Source organism: Nematolebias whitei, chromosome 13 (assembly GCF_014905685.2).
Source record: "Nematolebias whitei isolate Nwh7 chromosome 13, NemWhi1, whole genome shotgun sequence".
NCBI lineage: Eukaryota > Metazoa > Chordata > Actinopteri > Cyprinodontiformes > Rivulidae > Nematolebias > Nematolebias whitei.
In genome coordinates this window covers 5323874-5342916 of record NC_056510.1, presented here as the reverse complement: position 1 = coordinate 5342916, position 19043 = coordinate 5323874, and the positions used below count along the sequence as shown (strand labels likewise).

Genomic DNA, 19043 nt, shown 5'->3' with positions numbered 1-19043 from the left:
CCCCCCCCCCCCCCCCCCCCCAGTTTTTCTAGCTTCAGTGCTATTTAAAGGCTTACCACAGTCTTCTGGGAACTACAACTAAAGCTAAATCCAATTTTTAAAAGCTCTAAAAGTGAAATTGACCACAGATAACTGTATAGTGTTCACCTTGGTCCAGGCCTTGTCAATGACAGACTTCTTCTCAATAAAGTAGCTCTTGATTCTCTCTCCTCCATCAGTATCGGGAAGTTTCCAGATCAGCCTCATGGTTGAACGAGTAACGTCAGTGACCTTCAGGTCCTTTGGAGGTCCGGGAACATCTGAAGACAGAAATAAAGGTTAGACATTGATGATGCCAACATACCAACACTGACCAAGCTTGAGACATCCAGATGTTTCACTGACCAACAACAATGACTCTAACGTTGACATGTTTTTGTCCTGACTTGTTCTTAGCGGTGATAGTGTAACGTCCAGAATGGCTCCTCAGGCTGACGGGGATGTGCACCACGGATGTGGTGTCTGTGGACTCAACCTGAACACAAAAAACCTGAGCATGTAGGACCTCTGAGGAAGACAGTTCTGTGTTTAAATGGAAAATGCGGTGATGATTGGGGTTGTTGCAGTGAAGTTCTTACCTCAGCCTCCACTGGCAGTATGTGCAGCTTGTTCTTTTTCTGTGTTTTGGCTTTGCCTTCAAAGTCCCAGGTAACCTTGGGAGCAGGTCGGCCTTTGATGGTGGCAGGTATCCTGATAGGATCTCCGGCGCGAATATTCACCAGGTCATCAGCCAGTACATCGATTGTGATGAAAGGTGGAACTGCTCAGAGAAGAGAAGAGTGAAGGGTCAAGATAAAGGCACCAGTATCCATTTATGACAACGAAGAGTCAGACATACGTTGAACATCTTCAACCAGAACTTCGCTGGTGCGGGGGCTGGGGTCCGACTCTCCGATGTCATTGACAGCAATGATTCTGAAGCGGTAGCGTTTCAGCTCGCGGAGGCTGGGCACAGTAAACTCTGTGGTGGGGATTAGGCTGTCAATATCATTCAGCTTGTGCCATTCTGATGAGCCCTCATCCTGGATCTGGACGATGTAGCCCTTGATGGGGCTTCCTCCATCGCTCTCAGGTGGTTTCCAGGTCAGAGTGACACTGTACTTGGTCTTATCAGCAACCACAGGGGCAGCAGGCATGCTGGGAGGAGCTGAAAGGCAAGCAGCCGTTCACATTTTAGAGAACTTGTATGAATTGTGTCTCTGAGCTTTCTCTAATGATTTACTCACTGATGGGATCAACAGCGAAGGCAGAGTCAGAAGGGCCACTGAAGGGTCCGGTTCCAGCTGAATTACAGGCTGCAACCCTGAACTCATACTCAGTTCCCTCAAAGAGACGAGTCACCTGAATGACACAGAGAAGAAGGGATCTGTTTGGTGTTTGTTCTCTTTAAAATAAAGCTGCATGCATGGATTAAAAAAGAACTCCCTGCCATATCTCACTGTGCATTTTTAAGCTGTACAATGGGATTATTTTTAAAAGTTCATAAACTTTCTAAAACATAGTGAGCGATATTTAAAAATTTGTTGTCCATAAGAATTCAAGTAGACCCTAAGTTTTCTTTAGAGGAATGATCCAGACACGTTGTCTTTATTCTGAGATACTTCGTTGGTATGAAGGAGTTTGAGCCCAAGAACTGCACACACCAGTGCAGAACTTTGTTTTTGCACCAGCAGCTTACCTGATACTCCCAGCCTTTCGTGCCCCTTTTAGTTACTGGCATCTTATTGACTTTAGCCCAGTAAGTTGTGCCTTTCTCTCGTTTCTCCAGCCAGTAGCCGATGATCTTTGAACCTCCGGTCTCTCTGGGAGGCTCCCAGGTTAGTGTCATGGAGGTTTTGGAGTACTCTGCAATAGTTGGTTTCTCTGGTGGACCAGGAAGGCCAAAGGGGTCTGTGATGAGAACCTCCTCTGTTGTACAGGGATCAGATTTACCATAGCGGTTCTCTGCTTTTACTCGAAACAGGTAGGTCTTATTGGTCTCCAGGTTCCATACCTGTAAAGGAGCGACTGTTAATCCTAAAATCATACATACCTGAGACATATTTGTTTGAGACTGTGTCAAAACAAACCCCGTATTTCCTTTCAATGACACTGCTGTTGACCTCCTCCCACTGCGGCTCAGGTGGAGCCTCCTCTCCCTCCTCCAGCTCAGGCTGATCTTTGACCACTTCCTTTCTTTCAACAATATAGTTGGTCAGCTCGCTGCCACCATCGTCAGTGGGTGGGTCCCAGTTCAGGTAGCAGGACTCTGCCCTGATGTTGGACACAGTCAGATGTCTGGGTGGAGTTGGTCGGTCTGAAAAGACAACAAAGACCAGTCAGGACACAAACAGTCCATATTAAATTAAATCAAGTAGCATGTCGGTGATGATTTACTAACCCAGAACCATGACAAAGATGGTGTGCTTAGCAGAGCCCATGTTGTTGGAGGCTGACACCATGTAGCTGCCCCGGTCCCTCCTGTTGGTAGCTGGGATAGATAGCATGGTCTTGGCGTTCAGTCTGCCGGTAACCTCCGTCTCAATTAGAAGGGTCTCAGTGGACTTCGGAATCACCACGTCATCCTTGGACCACTCAATCTTTGGGATGGGTAGTCCGATGATGTCAGCAGGAATCTCAACAGGCTCACCCTTCTTTACGGTGATGCAATCTGCCTTAAAGTGCTTCAGCATGTGGACCTCAGGAGCCACTAAGAAAACAGGGCCAAAACAGAAGAGAAAAAAAAAAAATCAGCACAAAATAAAAACATATCAACATCCACTTGACTTATTTAAAGAAACATTAGCCTTGGTTCACTGGAAGAGTATCTGGCCTCACCTTCATCATCTTGGATAACCACTGTCAGAGGGATGGATGGCTCACTCTCACCAAGCAGATTGGTACATTTGATTCTGAATTCATACATCCAGGCCTCTTCCAGGCCCTCCACAGTCAGAGTCATGTTGGGGCAGATCTCGGTGTTGCAGGGCTCAAAGGCCTGCTGGTCCTGTCTCTTCTTTTCAACAAAGTACCCAATAACAGGGCTGCCACCATCGTTACGAGGTGGCTTCCAGGCCAGTGTGATGGAGTTCTTAGTGCGTTCCGTATAATGGAACTTTTCAGGATATGATGGTGGACCTGTAGAATCACCATACAATTATTTTCAGATAGTTTTGTGCTTAGTTCTTGGTCTCCTAAAAATAAAGTAATTCATCACTCACCCTGTGGGTCTACAGCCTTGATTGGTCCCAGTTCCACAGGTTCACCCAGACCATACTTGTTCTTGGCAATGACTCTGAAGAAGTATTCTTGTCCTTCCATGATACCCACACACTCACATTTGGATGAGGCGGTCTCAACGGGCTGTCTCCATGTGTGCATCTTGACATCTCTCCGTTCCACAAGGAAGCCCGTTATATCACTGCCCCCGTCGTCTACAGGGTCGTCCCAGTTTAGGAAGATCATCTTACGAGTAACAACAACTGGCTTCAGATCTGTGACAGGTCCAGGGACATCTAAAATATAAAGCAGCATTTTAGTGTGTTAAACATAAGATTAGGTTCTGAGAATGTACCTGTACTTTCACATACCCATCACATCCACTCTGGTCCAGGCTAACTTAGAGCCACTGGGGTTGCAAGCAGCGATCTGATATTTTCCACAGTCCTTCCTCTGGACATTCTTGATGGAGACTATGCTGTTGTTGCCCTCACTGAGGATCTCCACACGGTCTTTGTCAGGTTTACCATCATCCTTGGTCCAAGTGATGGCTGGGTAAGGTTTACCTGTGACAGTAGCAGGTACAAGGAGTGTTTCCCCAGCTCTGATGATGACTCCGTTCTTCACAGACAGGTCCAGTTCAATCACTGGCATTTCTGTGGGGTGAAATCAGAGACCATTAAATTATTTATAAATTATCTAAAACAAAAATAACAATTGCTCAAACTGAAAAGCAGTTCAGTGTTTTAGCTGACCTGCTGGATTTCGGACAAACACAGCCTCTGTGAATCCAGGTGTTCCTTCTCCTGCAGCATTGCAAGCAATGACTCTGACAGTGTACTTGGCTCCCTCACGGACTCCATACACAGTAAAGGCCCGGTTTTTCCAGGGGCGTTCCGTAGATCTGGACCAGTCCTTGGTATTAGCCATTGCCTGAAGAGCCAAACAATCAGTCTAAAATTAATTAATTAATTGCAATTTAATGAGTAAAAATAATTTATAAGTCAAAAACCTGCAGCTACAACAGATACCTGAAACAACAATAATATAAAGTTAACAAGCTATAGGAAGTCACTTGGGGCCCTGACCTTGTCCACATGGTATCCCAGGATCTCCCCTCCACCATTATCAACAGGAGGGTCCCACTCCACTTCAATTGAGTGGTCCGTGGTTGCTGCAATCCGGGCGATGGGAGGTCCAGGAGGCACTGAGAGGTCAAAAATAAACAGGTTCACTTGGTAACTGTTTCCCTAGAAGATAATTTTAACTACAAAATTTTAATGGACTGTGACATGATGGATCCAGTATTTAGTAGGGTTTACGTACAGATGGGAGCTTGGGCAGTTTTGGGTTCAGATGGAACACTAAACTTTCCAGGTCCAGCCTGATTTTCAGCTGCCACCCTAAAGATATAAGTCAGTCCCTCCAGCAACCCTTCAACATTCAGCTGAGTGTCTGGGACGATATTCCTGAAGGCCAGACAGAAGGACACATTAATATTATCCACTAGCATGACTGAAAACAGATATCTATACAAAAATAAAAGATATAAAGTGATTTCAAACCTGTTGACACGCGCCCAGTGGGAGCTGTTGATCTCCCGGCGCTCCACCCAGTATCCCAGGATGGGGCTGCCATTGTCGTTTGGTTCATTCCACGTGACCAGCATGCTGTTGGCTGTGATGTCATCAATCTGTGGCTTATCGGGAACCTCAGGAGGTTCTGAGGACAATGAGGTGGGATGGTAAAACACTTGAGTGTGTAGTAGTGTTTTTTCCACACAGATGCTTCCAAACACAAACAATTTTAATTCATAAATATGTCAGTATGAACACACCGAAAGGGTTCTTGGCGATTAGAGGCTTGGAGAGGCAGGGAAGACCAGGACCAAACTTGTTCTCTGCCACAACCCTGAAGATGTACTCCTTCTTCTCGATGAGTTTGGGCACCAGGTAGCGGCACCCTATCAGGGTGGAGGTGACAGAGCTCCAGCCAAACTCCAGCTTAGAGTTGTCCTTCTTCTCCAGGGTGTAGTTGATGATCTCACTTCCACCGTCATCCAGAGGAGGATCCCACTTGCAGATAACAGAGTTCTTCCTCACCTCCTCAAACTTGAAGTTCACAGGAGGACCAGGAGTATCTGCAGACATGATTGATCTGAACTTTAGCTTCAGATAAAGTGTGCACCTCTACAGACAGCTTTCAGTTTACCAACAAACTAAGACTCCAGGTTCTGAAACGGGCTGAGGCCTGTGCACATAACTGGAGGAATATATTGGAATGTAAACTTACCGAGCACGTTAACCTCGCATGTTGCAGAGGCAGTACCGTGGTCGTTCTCCACCTTCACCATGTAGACGCCGTGATCACGGCGGAGGGAGTCTACAATGAGGATGGAGGACATGCCCCTTCGGCTGTTGTTGATGGTCAATCGTTCATTGATGGTTGGATAGTCGATCTCTTCTACCTCTTCTGTTTCCTCCTCTGGCTTCTTCTCCTCCTCTCCTTCTTTCTTCTCCTCTCCTTCTTTCTTTTCCTCTCCCTCCTTCACCTCACCCTCCTTCTTCTCTTCTGCTACTCCCTCGGTCTTCTTTTCCTCCTCCTTTATTTCCTCTTTCTTCTCCTCTTCCTTCTTTTCAACCTTTTTCTTGAGGGGTTTTTCCGGTCTCTTGCGGAGTGGTTCAGGCTGGATCTCCTGGTTGTTCCAGTACCAGGTGATCTGAGGGTACGGCGAACCAGAGATGTTGGCGTCCAGGCAGATCTCACAACCTCGCTTCACGCTGAGACCAGACTGCAGACTGCCGCTTAGGAAAACCTTTGGAGGATCTGAAAGAGGTGGAGGAAATCGAACAAAGTGAACAGAGGAACAATGCTTCTGATCCATGTGAATACTTTTTGACATTTCTCCTTACCAACAGCATCTGAGGCCTTTACAAAGAGCGTGTTGCGTGACGGCTCACTGATGCCGGCAGCGTTCTCAGCTTTGACTCGGAACATGTAGTTCTTGCCTTCAGTCAGTCCTCTGATGGTGTAGGAAAGGACGGGCACCAGGAAGTCATTGCACCTCTCCCACTTGTCCTCACCCTTCTGCTGTTTCTCCAGAATGTAGCCCATGATCTTGGCACCACCATCGTACATTGGAGGCTTCCAGGTCAGGGTGATTGTGCTGGATGTAGGATTGTGGGTTTCCACATCCACTGGAGGGTCAGGAGCATCTGGGAAAGAAGGCGAGGATTTGGTTTTCAGTATTGAAACACGTCAGGTTGTGTAGATTCTCAGTTATTCAGGACATAATGATCACAAGTTGTTGAAAAAGAGGTAGCTGTTGTTTGTATAAAGTAAGTAAAAGATGTCCCAACAGTCAGCTAAAACTGCTAAATCAATTCAGATCACCAGAGTTAAAAGGTTAAAAAACTATATTCAGGTATTTAGAACTTCAATAAGTTCTTTGTGCTTTGGAGGTTTTCTGGGCATTTCCCACACGGAAGAGATCTCCCTGGAACATCCTGGAGACACTATATTTCCTGTCTGGCATGGGATTGCCTTGGGATCCTTTAAAAGGAGCTTGAGAGTGTCACCAGGGAGAAAGGTCTGGGTTTCCCTTCTGGACCTGAGGTTTCTGTGACCCCGCCATAGATAAGCAATAGAAGATAAATGGATAGAACTTCAAAAACCCTTGATCCAAGGTTTCCCACATTGCTACATATTGTTACCTCCACACATGAGCTTTCAGATATAGACTGAGCTTTAAACATCGAAATACTGCTTTTATGAATTACTACATAGTTTATTTTCTTACGTTTTTGGTCCTCAGCAATGACTGGGTTGCGCAGCTCAACAAACTCTCCTCCTCCGATCTTGTTGACTGCCTGGACTCTGAAGTAGTACTCTCCATTGGGGATGAGGTCCTTCACAGTCCAGCTCACCTTGTTCTCTCCAGACATCATATTGACATATGTCCTCCTTCCAGCCTCACGGCGCTGTACACCAACAGAAACATTAGCGTCAGAAACAGTAAAGTGTCTGAAACTGAAAATACAATCCTGATGTAATCTCAGACCTGCAGGACGTAGTGAAGAATCGGGCTACCACCGTCATAGTCTGGAGGATCCCAGGACACTTTACAGGAGCTCTTTGTGATTTCAGAAGCCACAATCTCCTTGCAGGGACCAGGTAGTCCTGAAGATACAAAAACATGTTAAAGACTAATCCACGCTTAGAAGACAGTGTCTGATTAGAGGCTTAAAGTGTGTGATTGGTTACCAATGACTTTAACGTTGATGGTGGCACTGGCACTTCCCAGTTTGTTCTCCAAAGTCACTTTATAAACTCCAGCATCAGGATGAACGCTGCTGTCAATCTCCAGGTGACAGGAAGTGTACTCCTTCCTGCTGGGCACAAACAATCCCATCAACCCACACTGCAAACATTTTCATCAATCCCCAGTTTGTAGAAAGCTCATCTGGACTCCTAAGTGAGCCAAGCCTGTTTTTGATAATGGATCAATGAATAGTATACATTTCTCTGACCTGAACCCAATACGTTCATCGGCCTTCAGTTCCTTTCCATCTTTATGCCAGGTGATTTTGGGTGAGGGTACGGCTCTGAAGGGAACTGGAATGTGAAGTTTCTCTGTTTCCACAACAATTAGGTCCAGAGTCTGGAAGTCCAGAGTAGGATTACCTGAAGTCACACAAAAGAAAATGTTACATGTGCACCTTTTTTTCCTGCAAAGTAAACTTGATTATTTGTGCTCTTACAGTCTGAGTCCTTGGCAAACACGTTCTCTGAGATATCGGAGGGTTCGCTCTCTCCAACAGCATTGATGGCCCTCACTCTCAGGATGTACTCCTTCTCAGGGACCACGCTCTCTTCTACGCGGTACTTCAGTTCCTTCACTGGACGGGAGTTGACCCTCATCCACTTCTCGGTTCCAGCCTCGCACATCTCAATGTGGTATCCACGTATAGGAGAGCCGCCATCCTGTTGTGGAGGCTTCCAGGCGATGGACAGGAAGTCCCGGCTTGCCCCAGTCACATGGAGTTCAACAGGTGGAGATGGGATGCCTGGAGGGTACAGAACAGACAGGTTTAGATTCAGTTCTGTGTTTAAAATGATTCACAAATCATTATCAGGCTAACCTGTTGGATCTTCAACAGTGATGATCTCAGTAGGTTCACTTGGGTGTCCAACACCAGCCTCGTTCTCAGCACAGACCTGGAACTGAACCTCAGTTCCCTCGATGACATCTGTTACTCTGTACTTACAGTCCGGACCTGAAGTCTTGCCACATTTCACCCAACGTGTTCCAAGTTTCTCCTTCTTCTCAATGGAGTATCTGGAAGGAGGAGGCACCATAAAATAAACATTCCAAAGAAATAACTTTTCTTAATATGGAAGGTATTTTTTCTATATTTACATTTGTAATTTAAAAAGGCATTAGACAATGAGAAATAAAATTTATAGAGGAGAGTAATAAAAACCAGCACCTGATTATGGGTCTTCCACCATCATTCTTAGGGCTCTCCCATTCCAGGTCCACATATTTTTTGGTCACTGCGTTGACAGTGAGTGCGTAAGGCGGCCCAGGAGTTGCTGGAAAAACACAACTTATTAATATTCTGATGCATGCTCAATAATCAAGGCAGAAAAATCCAAAAAAGTTAAATCTGGTCCTCTGGACATTGATAAAAAAATATAAAGCAAAACAACAACAAAAAATGTAGAAACGGGGGCGGAGGCCTCCGTGTTCAACTGTCCCCCTCTTACAATGCTGTTATTGCTAGTATCACTCAACCCCCTGTGAATAGTAAACAGCCATCAGTGTGCTAATGATCCATTGTTAGGCTGATGGTCCTTCTTGATCATGTGAGCAGCTGGTTTTGGTTGTCAGCAGCAAAACTGGTTGATCCACTCTGAGAAGGTGCTATTTATCAGACTGAGCTGAATACAGCACCTCAGACTGAGGAAGTCTCTCGGATGAGAGACGAAACGTTTCTACATTTTTTTGTTGTTTTGCGTTGGTTTTTTTTTAATGTCCAGAGGATCAGATTTAACTTTTTTGGACAACTTATTACTGTTTTACTGCAACCATCAGGTACCATTTCATTCAAACATGCCTCTCCAACTTACTGAAAGTATCTTTGGCCAGCACGGAGTCCTCCAGCTCACAGAATGGTCCAATGCCCACAGCGTTCTCTGCAGCAACGCGGAACACATAAAGCGACCCATCATTCAGCGGCGTCACGGTGGACTTTAGCTCTTTGACAGTGGTGTCCACAGTCTGCCAGCCTTTACGCCTGACGTCACGCTTCTCCACCACATAGTTAGTGACTTTGGACCCTCCATCACGTTCAGGAGCCGTCCACTTCAGCTCAGCACTGGTCCTGCTGATGCTCACGACCTCCAACCAGCGAGGAGCCGACGGAGGGTCTGATAAGGTTTAGACAGAAATCTGTTGAGGTCATTTATTCAAATCTGTGTCATCCTTTCACAATCATTAGCTTGTACTGGGTTTTTAGTCATTTGTTCCATTATCATGGGTCTCCACAGTGAGTCATCCTCTTCCATCTCCCTCTGTCCTCTGTCCTCACTCCAACTACGTCCATGTCCTCTCTAATTGCATCCTTAAATCTCCTCTTTGTATTTTTCCTGGTAGCTGCATTTCTAAAAATCCTACTACCAATATACCCACTGTACCTCCTCTGCACATGTCCAAACCATCTCAATCTGTCCTCTTTAACATTACCTCCTAGTCCTTTAACCTAAGCTGTACCTCTGATGATGTAATTCCCAACTGTCCTGATCTTGTAAACCTTTCCTTTGCTGCCACTGTTTGGTCAGAAATCACTCCTGAAACTTTTCTCCATCCACTCCATCCTGCCTGAACTCTCTTCTTCAACTCTTTACCACATTCCCCGTTTTCCTGGACAATCAGTACTTGAAGTCCTGCACATTTGTGAACTCTGCTTCTTGTAGCCTCACTGTTCCACTTGCCTCCCTCTCTTTCACACAAAGGGACTCATCTTATTACAGTTGACTTTCAATCCTCTTCTTTTAAACACATACCGCCACCTCCCTATTGCAGCTTTGCCATTGGTAAGTGTGGCTCCACTCGGCTCTCCTCCTCTCAGTTCTTCTCAGGTGGAGGTGATTTGTCACTGCAATGGAGGCTGACCTGTTTCCTTGCTTTGTGGGCAGGATCGTCCTTAGCTACCTCCCTCTTTGCTCCATGTTGCATCTCGTTATAATCTTGTCTCCTCTCTTCAGTCCTCTCACTGTTATTTCATATTGGCTAAGCTCTTTCTATGAATTCCCTCCTTTAACGATAATGGTATTTGTAATAAATGTAGTCTCTGCTACGCACTGGTGAAAAATCAATAGCAAGCCGGGTCAACCTTAGGGAGTGTGGAGCCACTGAGACTAGCTCCTGTTAGCGGTCCTTCAGCAGATCTCGAGCAGCTGGACCCCAGGCCGGCTGGTTGATGGTCTGGAGTAAGCGTAGTGCTAAGCCTAAGCCCCCAGTTCACCACCAACAGGTTATGTTTCCAATCAGTTTTCCTCACTCAGTGACACCCGCTGAGGAGCAGACCCTGGTTATTGGCAGCTCCATAGTCCAAAAAAGTGGCACTAGGGACTCCAGCAATCACAGTCAAATGCATTCTGGGGGCCAGAGCAGGCGACATTGAAGCGTCCCTGAAACTGCTGACTAAGGTTAAAGCTAAATACAGTAAAACTTATTCATGTCGATGGTAATGACACCCGGTTACGCCAATCGGAGTTCATTAAAATGAATGTTGCTTCGGTGTGTGACTTTGCACAAACTATGTCAGAATCTGGAGTTTTCTCTGGTCCCCTCCCCAACCTGACCAGTGACAATATGTTTAGTCATATGTCATCATTCAACCGCTGGCTGTCCAGGTGGTGTCCTCAAAACAATGTGGGCTACATAGATAACTGGAGTGCTTTTTGGAGAAAACCTGGTCTGATGCAGAGAGATGGCATCCATCCCACTTTGGGTGGAGCCACTCTTCTTTCTAGAAATTTGAAGGTTAAAGGCTATTAAATTAGCCTCTAATAATTTAATAGCGTCAATTGGTTTTACCCAAAATGTCCACACATCTACTCATTTTCATCATCAAACTCTTGATCTGTTGATTCTTACATATGGCATAGAAATTAATTAATACACCCTCACGATCCTGTTCTGTCTGACCATTTTTAATCACCTTTGAGTTTACATTAACTGACTACACAGCCACTGAGAGTAAATTTCATTATAGTGTTTATCAGAGAACGCTGTAACCAAATTTAAAGAATCTTCCATTGTTGTTTTCATCTGTCTTGCAGAGTAACGCAACAGAGAGCAGTGACGTAGATGATCTGGTTGATAATTTTTAACAATCATCTTGAAGCTCTTTATTACCACTCAGAGCCTTTAACAGCTGCTTTCTAAATTTATCATAACATTATTCCTTCCACAGCTTCCACCATTTTCTCTTCTTCACAACAACAGTCATTTTACACACAACCATCTGATGCTGTCTGGCCACTCTCTCCTCCCTGGGAATACTCTCTTATCACTTCATCCAGATCCTTCCAAAATTTCTCTTTTACCTGTACTCTTTTGTTAAGGGTTAGTAATTGACTAACGGTGTCATTTTTTTCTTACTCAGTCTCTCTTTGCAAAGCACTGGATCGCTGGGCTCACTGGGTTCACTCTCTCCGGCCACGTTAACGGCTCTCACTCTGAATGAGTACTCCTGCTTCTCCATCAAGCCCTTCAGGAAATACTCCAAGAAGCTGATGTTCTCTGCCACACGAATCCAGTCCGTTGTTCCACTCTTCAACATCTCAATGACGTAGCTGTCGATCTTTGCTCCACCGTCATGCTCGGGTTTGGTCCACATCAGGAAGCAGGAAGTCTTAGCTACATCCTTCACTGTGGGTTTACCTGGAGGCCATGGAGGATCTGGAGGAGGAGCAACAGTGACTGTGTTAACATTTGGATAATCCTCAAATGCAAATTGATAAAATAATAAAAAATATGTACCGATTGGATCCTTAACGAGGATTGGATCGGTTTCTTGGCTGGGTTTTCCAGTTCCAGCCAGATTCTCAGCCAAAACTCTGAACTTATACTTCTTTCTGGTGGGAAGGCCTTTGACTCTACAGAGAAAATATAACGTCACTACAATAAAAACCTTCAGAACTTTACTTCATTCAGACAGCTGGACTCACCTGTAGTTGGTATCTTTGATAGGCAGTTTGTTGCATCGGATCCACCTATCGTGGTCCGGTTCATATCTCTCCACCCAGTATCCTGTGATGGGGCTTCCTCCATCCTCTTCCGGCTCATACCAGCTCAGAGTCAGAGAGTCCTTGGCAATGTCTGAAGGCTCCAGCTTATATGGAGCTCCAGGAGTGTCTAAGGATTATTTGAGAAACATCAAATTGAACCCAACAAAAATTTATTATTTGATTATACAGAGTTTAAAAACTATGTTGTGAAGTCATGTGACCTACCAAAGGGATATCTGGCAATGATGGATGGGTGTTCAGCAGGGGGACCAACACCAAACTGGTTCTCAGCAAACACTCTGAAGATGTACTCCTTGAACTTGACCAGACCCACAGGTTTGTATGTGGTCTGCTTCACTGTGGAGGACAGACGGTGCCAGATCTCGCTGTCGGCAGCCCGACGCTCTACAATGTAGTTGGTGACCTTGGAGCCACCATCATCACGTGGAGGATTCCAAGCCAAGAAACAGGTTTCATTGGTGATATCAGAAATGTCAAAAGCAGCAGGAGGACCAGGTTTATCTGTTTTTCAGTTTAAAAAAGTAAATTTATTATAACATGGACTAAAGAAAGTCTTAATATTTTTGCTGCTGAACAACTGTCTTACCAAGGATGTTGACATCCACAGTGGCGGTGGCACGGCCACTGCTGTTGGTAGCCTCAATGATGTAAGTGGAGCTGTCGTCTCTCTTGGTCTTGGCAACAGTAACAGTGGAGTGCCCTGGTTTGGTGTCAATGGACACCCTGTCGTCTGGTTTGAGGACCAGGTCAGCTTTAGTCCACTTCACTCGAGGTTCTGGTTTACCAGTCACCTCAGCGGGAAGTTCGATCTTGCTGCCGGCTTTGGCAGTCAGACCAGCCAGCAGCTTGGCATCCAGGTGGATCTGTGGAGACTCTGTGGAGGAAAAACTCAGTCAGAAACTAGTACTTCAGAAGATATTTTAAAAAGAAGGTCTACTCCAAGGATAAATTTCCCAATTTTAAGAAACCCTTGGACTGGTTCTAATGTTAAAGAAGATACAAGAAAATAATACAGCTAACCTTTGGGATCCACAGCTTGAATCTCATCAGTGGCCTTACAGGGCCGACTGGCTCCAAGTCGGTTCAGGGCTCTGACTCTGTATGCGTACCACTGGCCTTCAATCAGACCAGTCACCTCGCATTTCAGCTCAGGTACCATGTCTCCGCAGGGCTCCCACTTATCTGTTCCTCTCTGGCAACGTTCCACATTATAGCCTCGGATGCCAGTGCCGCCATCATACTTGGGTGGCTCCCAAGTTAGGAATATGCCACTGGCGGACTTGTCTCTCCACCTCAGATTCTCTGGAGGGTCTGGGACAGCTGGGGGAGGTGAGACATCCAGGTTAGCAAGGTCCTCTGAACTCTAACTGAAGAGTGGTCCAGATTTAGAGCCAAACACTACTGAATACCGAATATATTCCCGACTACAGCTTTGATAAATAGTTAGATACATCCGTTCTCCCTCTGAGAGAATCATACTGTTTATTTTAAGTGGTTAATTATTTACTGTATGGAAGTTTTTCTGACTTACTGGCTGGAGAGGAGACATTGACAGGCTCGTCAATATACGCTGGTTCTCCTGGGCCACACTTGTTGAGCGCAGTGACTCTGAACAGATACTCCTTTCCCTCAACCACATCAGTGACAGTGAACTCCTGATCCTGGATCCCTGTGACAACCTGATATACAATTTGACTTCATTATCATCAGCCCACAGATTTGTTACCTTTGTAGAACTTACGAAAAGCACATGTTGGAAGTTCATTTACATCCTTACTATATTTTAAATGTCATCATACCTTGACCCAGGTCTTGCGGGACACGTCTCGCTTCTCCACCTGATATCCGGTCAGAGGACTTCCTCCATCATGCTCTGGAGCCTCCCAGCTCAGATGGACGTGCTGTCGGGTCACCTCCAGGACCTTAAAGTCCTTTGGAGCGCTGGGTGCAGCTGCAGACACAAACAGAAACATTGATACCTTCGAAGAAAGAAACTACAGAACTTTGGTCCAGTTATGTCATTTCTTTCTGGCGTACCAATGACGTTGACTTCAATCTCTCCGGAGACAGTGGTGACATCGTTCTCCAGCTGCAGGGTGTATATGCCTTTGTCGGGTCGGACACTCGGAGCAATGCTCAGTTCTGTGAATGTTGACTTAGTCATCAAGGAGACACGCTCATCTGCGGTGGTCAACTCCTTCTCTCCGAAGGTCCACTTTGCGACAGGTGTTGGATAACCAGAGATGGGGACTCTGATAACGAGAGACTGAGGGACGATCACCTCGAGGCCATCTTTGAAAGCGCTCAGATCAAAGGTTGGACCGACTGGAAGAGGTGAAGACATAAGATGTGGGACAAATTCAGCATGCGCCTTTATATTATTCTGAGCTGTATGTCCAGCTCCTGCAGTTGAGCATTTTAGCAAGATTCTTACTGTGTGGGTCGTCAGCCAGCAGAGGTCCAATGGTGTTGGACGGGTCCGAAATGCCAGCAGCGTTTTCAGCAAATACTCTGTAGTTGTACTTAGTTCCATATTTCAGACCAGATACCTGCAGGAAAACAGGGGTTAAAAACAAATCATCTGGAAACAAGTACTCAAAAAAACGAGATCTCTACAAATATGTAATTTAAAACGGAGTCATCTGAAAACGAGTCATCTGGAACAAGTCATTTCAAAAGGAGTCATTTGAAAACAAGTAATCTGAAAATGAGTTATCTGAACCAAGTCATCTGAACCTTGTAGAAGAGGTCGGGGCAGAGGCGGGCGTTGCAGCGGAGCCACTTGTCTGTGCCATCTTCGCAGCGTTCGATGATGTATCCGGTAATCATGCTGCCTCCGTTCTTCAGAGGAGTCTCCCAGCTGAGCTGCACCGAGTTCTTGTTCTGGTCCTGCCAGGACAGGTTCAGAGGTGGACTGGGGCGCTCTGTGAGGTGACAGAACCAGAACCACACATATTAGAGAGGGACACAAGAAAAATTGTAGGTGGAATGTTAGACCATCACGTTGCTGTAAACATTTCATCATTAAGAATATTAAAGTTAAATTAAAGCTAAAAGTACTTTAAAAAGTACTATGGTTTATTTTAGTCAGTCATTATCTGACTCTAAAGTATCGTGGTTCGGTGTGCTGGTACTTACCAATGGGATCCATAATCTTAACAGGTTGTGAGGCAGCGCTGGGCTTGCCCTCACCAGCTTTGTTCTCAGCTTTGACCCTGAAGATGTACTCTTTGTTCTCAATGACGTCATTGATGATGGCGCTGAGCTCATCAGCTTTGGTCACCTGGACAGGTGACCACTTCACGGACGTCCTGTCGCGCAGCTCCACAATGTACGAGGTGATGGGAGAGCCTCCGTCAGACTCAGGAGGCTCCCAGGAGACGGTGCACCCAAACTTGGTGACATTCCCCACGATGAGGTTCATGGGAGCATCAGGAACGTCTGAAGAATAAAAGACAGAAGGTAGACGGCCTAATTTAAAGCTGCTCCACTGAGATACAGTTCTTCAAACAATGGACCAGACTTTAATCAGTAGAATTAAAGGCCAAAGAACATTCATTGCATGAGAATCCTACCAAATTTGTTCTTGGCTTGCACAGCTTTGTCGGTCTCAACAAGGGGTCCACTGCCAACCCGGTTCCGTGCACAGACTCTAAACAGGTAAAAGCAGTCCTTCTGCAGCCCGGTCACTGTGTACTCTGTGCTTTCGGCATGGTCGGTGGCCAGAGTCCATGTCTTGCGCTTCTCGTCACGTCTCTCCACGACATATTCAATTACTTTACTGCCGCCGTCATACTCTGGTTCCTCCCACGCCAAACTGACCTCACCGTCAGCGGTGTCAACCACCTGCAGGTTCTTCACAGGTCCAGGTACATCTGAGAAAAAGAGTTAATAAGGAAAAGGACTGAGCAAAGACTGAGGACAGGTGTACAATAACTACCTCAAAGACTAGAAATACTTCTTATTTTTGTTGATGTGTAGGATCTATACATGGATCCAGGATCTTATCATTCAGACTTTAATTCGCATTAAAGTTTAATTTTTTAATACATTTACTTCTTTTTTTAATCTAGGCTTGATAATCTATCTTCAGTAACTTATTCCATTTCCAAAGTATAAAAAAATCACAATCTCTTGTATCGTTAGACCCTCAACTTATATCTGAAATTCAACCGATGAGCAAAACATTTCGAGCGTTTTAATGTTTTCAACAAATTTTGATCTAAAAGGATTTGTTGTAGCTCATTTCCCAGAATTTTGACCCTGCTGGCTCTTTTTCTATTTTACAACATAAAATGTGTTTTGCTGCAAGTCAGATTGATCCTAATAGGGTTAAAAAAAGCACCAACCAAAGTTTAATTTACCTTTAGTTTGATGAACCTCAGGGCTCATTTAGTCATTCAGATATTTATTATGAGTCAAGTTTCAGATCTGGTTATCTTGCTGAGATGGTCTTTCTGATCAAACCCTGTAGTCCAGGTAGACTGGTCTTTGCCATGTTACAGGTTAGCTGCTGTCAGACAACCGTTAACAGAAAACTCACCGATGACACTCAAGTTGATGAAAGCTTCTCCTTCTCCGTGTTTGTTTTTGATCGTGATCTTGTAACGGCCTTCGTCGGACTTCCTTGGGTCCTTGAGTCGGTATTCGGTGCGCTCTGCGGAGGTGTGGATCTGGTCTTTGGACAGACTCTGGTTGTCATAGAGCCAGTCAGCTTGGGCCTGAGGGTAGGCACTGTAGGGGACAGCCATGACTATGGGCTTCCCAGCGTCAGTGACGTAGCTCTGGTCTGTGGTTTTTATCTGAGGCACAGCTGGAGGACGAGAAGAGACGTGTCAGACAAAAAAAGTTCAGGGCTCCGAATTTAAGAAAAACCAGACTGACAATCCATTTATTTTATCAGGCATTAGTTTCTTCAACTAGTTTATAACTAGTTGGATAAAAGCTCTTAGTTACAGTTTGTAGTTAACTAATAGCACTTTACTCCAACTAAAACTATAAACTATGAATTTCATCAAAACTAGTCATCTGTTGAACTCTGTAAAGAACCTCTGAACCAAACATGTAAACTAGGATGCAGGAGGTCCAAATCACTGGAGGGACTAGTTAAGACTCATCTGTACTTAACTAATAAACTAGTGTCAGTTTTGTGTTAAATTAGTAAAAATTTAGCAACCAGCTAGTATAAGAAAACTAATGAACCTGTTGACATAATGTCAGAATTTATTTTCAAGTTCTGAACTCGTCAGTGAGTTGTTAAACCTTTAACTAGTTAACCAGTAGCTGTACGCTGCCTTGTTAAGTAGTCAAGTATTAACAACCTGCTGGGTTTGAGTTTATTCAATAATGGAGTTATAAAATGTTCAATATTTGGACTAAACTAGTTACCAACAAACCTGTGAACTAGTTAGGTCCACAGTTAGTGATGTTTTGTCAAAAATTAAAGAGTGGAAAACCATTTCTCCAACACTTCAGACAATTTACCAAACACATGGATGGTTGGTTATCCTTTAACTAGTTGTGCTTTGGTGAACTGTTGTAACTTTGTACAACTAGTTAAACATTTAACATGTCAGGCTGACTGGTATGTTTGAGTTATTAAATAACTAGTGGTGAGCAGAAACTGAAAAGTGTTGGTTTTTATTAAAGTATTAGGATAAAAATGGTAACTGGTGCACTTTTTGTTGTTTAAACAGTCAATTTAATCCAAATACCAGTAAACAATTGTTGTGTAAATACACATAGACTGTCTCTCTCTCTGTCTGTTCTAGTCTCCTTCCTTTTGTTAGTTGGATCTTCTCAGACCTGGACCCTTACCTGCCAGTTCCAGCTTGGCCTTGGCATCCTTGTCCTTGACGATGACCCGGTACTCCCCCTGGTCTCTGGGTCTGATCTCACAGACCTGCAGCCGGTGTAGTTTCCCCTCGCTCATCATCTGGTACTTGTCTCCTTGGACGATCGTCATGTTGTTCCTCAACCACTTCACCTCCACCCGGTCCTTATTCAGTTCCACCTCGAACACTATGTCAGAGCCCGGAGGCTCGAACATGTCTTGTGGCGGTCGGATGATCTCCACCGGCGTCTCTGCGGGACAGAAGGACGGCGGTGAGGATCTCAAGACAGGAAGTGGGTCAAAGAAAAAGGAGGTTACGATCTCCTCACCTTCAACGAAGAGCCTGGCTCTGGACCTCTTCTCGTCCACGCCACAGGCATACTCACACTCATCGTCGGGTCTGCACTCTTTGATACGCAAAGTGCAAAACTTTCCATCCCTCTCAAAAGTGTATCTGTGAAAACATCCGGAAGGTTCAACTCAGTCAGGAGCTCCAACATGTTTCTGCTGTCAGATATGAACGAGGATGATGCTGACTGATGGATGAAGAACAAACTGACTTCACACAAACAACAAACAGCCCTATGGAAACAAGGGTCTCTTATTTTGAAAGGTCCCGAATTCACTGCAAGGAGAAAGTAGTCTGTTATCT

At 45.1% G+C, this 19043-nt stretch overlaps 1 protein-coding gene across 16 annotated transcripts in view; it reads right to left on the bottom strand.

The window, feature by feature from the left end:
• The window catches only part of ttn.2 (titin, tandem duplicate 2), a 202703-nt gene that overhangs the window by 75727 nt on the left and 107933 nt on the right, over positions 1 to 19043 (bottom strand). For all 16 annotated transcript variants that reach the window (XM_037686800.1, XM_037686801.1, XM_037686803.1 and 13 more), the window contains 42 exons: positions 18721 to 18845; positions 18376 to 18642; positions 17102 to 17371; positions 16134 to 16433; positions 15697 to 15999; positions 15295 to 15482; positions 14993 to 15107; positions 14596 to 14883; positions 14358 to 14509; positions 14090 to 14237; positions 13579 to 13878; positions 13145 to 13432; positions 12763 to 13059; positions 12478 to 12664; positions 12290 to 12405; positions 11909 to 12208; positions 9370 to 9669; positions 8727 to 8832; positions 8379 to 8575; positions 7998 to 8303; positions 7767 to 7920; positions 7501 to 7625; positions 7298 to 7416; positions 7037 to 7217; positions 6150 to 6452; positions 5530 to 6063; positions 5075 to 5377; positions 4803 to 4959; positions 4564 to 4706; positions 4326 to 4444; positions 3993 to 4170; positions 3609 to 3893; positions 3240 to 3533; positions 2857 to 3156; positions 2420 to 2728; positions 2109 to 2335; positions 1718 to 2032; positions 1266 to 1380; positions 878 to 1186; positions 618 to 799; positions 385 to 514; positions 148 to 299 (listed from right to left, as the gene is read on the bottom strand). In XM_037686800.1, coding sequence (XP_037542728.1) covers positions 148 to 299; positions 385 to 514; positions 618 to 799; positions 878 to 1186; positions 1266 to 1380; positions 1718 to 2032; positions 2109 to 2335; positions 2420 to 2728; positions 2857 to 3156; positions 3240 to 3533; positions 3609 to 3893; positions 3993 to 4170; positions 4326 to 4444; positions 4564 to 4706; positions 4803 to 4959; positions 5075 to 5377; positions 5530 to 6063; positions 6150 to 6452; positions 7037 to 7217; positions 7298 to 7416; positions 7501 to 7625; positions 7767 to 7920; positions 7998 to 8303; positions 8379 to 8575; positions 8727 to 8832; positions 9370 to 9669; positions 11909 to 12208; positions 12290 to 12405; positions 12478 to 12664; positions 12763 to 13059; positions 13145 to 13432; positions 13579 to 13878; positions 14090 to 14237; positions 14358 to 14509; positions 14596 to 14883; positions 14993 to 15107; positions 15295 to 15482; positions 15697 to 15999; positions 16134 to 16433; positions 17102 to 17371; positions 18376 to 18642; positions 18721 to 18845 — 9487 coding nt within the window. The remainder of the gene's footprint in view (positions 1 to 147; positions 300 to 384; positions 515 to 617; positions 800 to 877; positions 1187 to 1265; positions 1381 to 1717; positions 2033 to 2108; positions 2336 to 2419; positions 2729 to 2856; positions 3157 to 3239; positions 3534 to 3608; positions 3894 to 3992; positions 4171 to 4325; positions 4445 to 4563; positions 4707 to 4802; positions 4960 to 5074; positions 5378 to 5529; positions 6064 to 6149; positions 6453 to 7036; positions 7218 to 7297; positions 7417 to 7500; positions 7626 to 7766; positions 7921 to 7997; positions 8304 to 8378; positions 8576 to 8726; positions 8833 to 9369; positions 9670 to 11908; positions 12209 to 12289; positions 12406 to 12477; positions 12665 to 12762; positions 13060 to 13144; positions 13433 to 13578; positions 13879 to 14089; positions 14238 to 14357; positions 14510 to 14595; positions 14884 to 14992; positions 15108 to 15294; positions 15483 to 15696; positions 16000 to 16133; positions 16434 to 17101; positions 17372 to 18375; positions 18643 to 18720; positions 18846 to 19043) is intronic.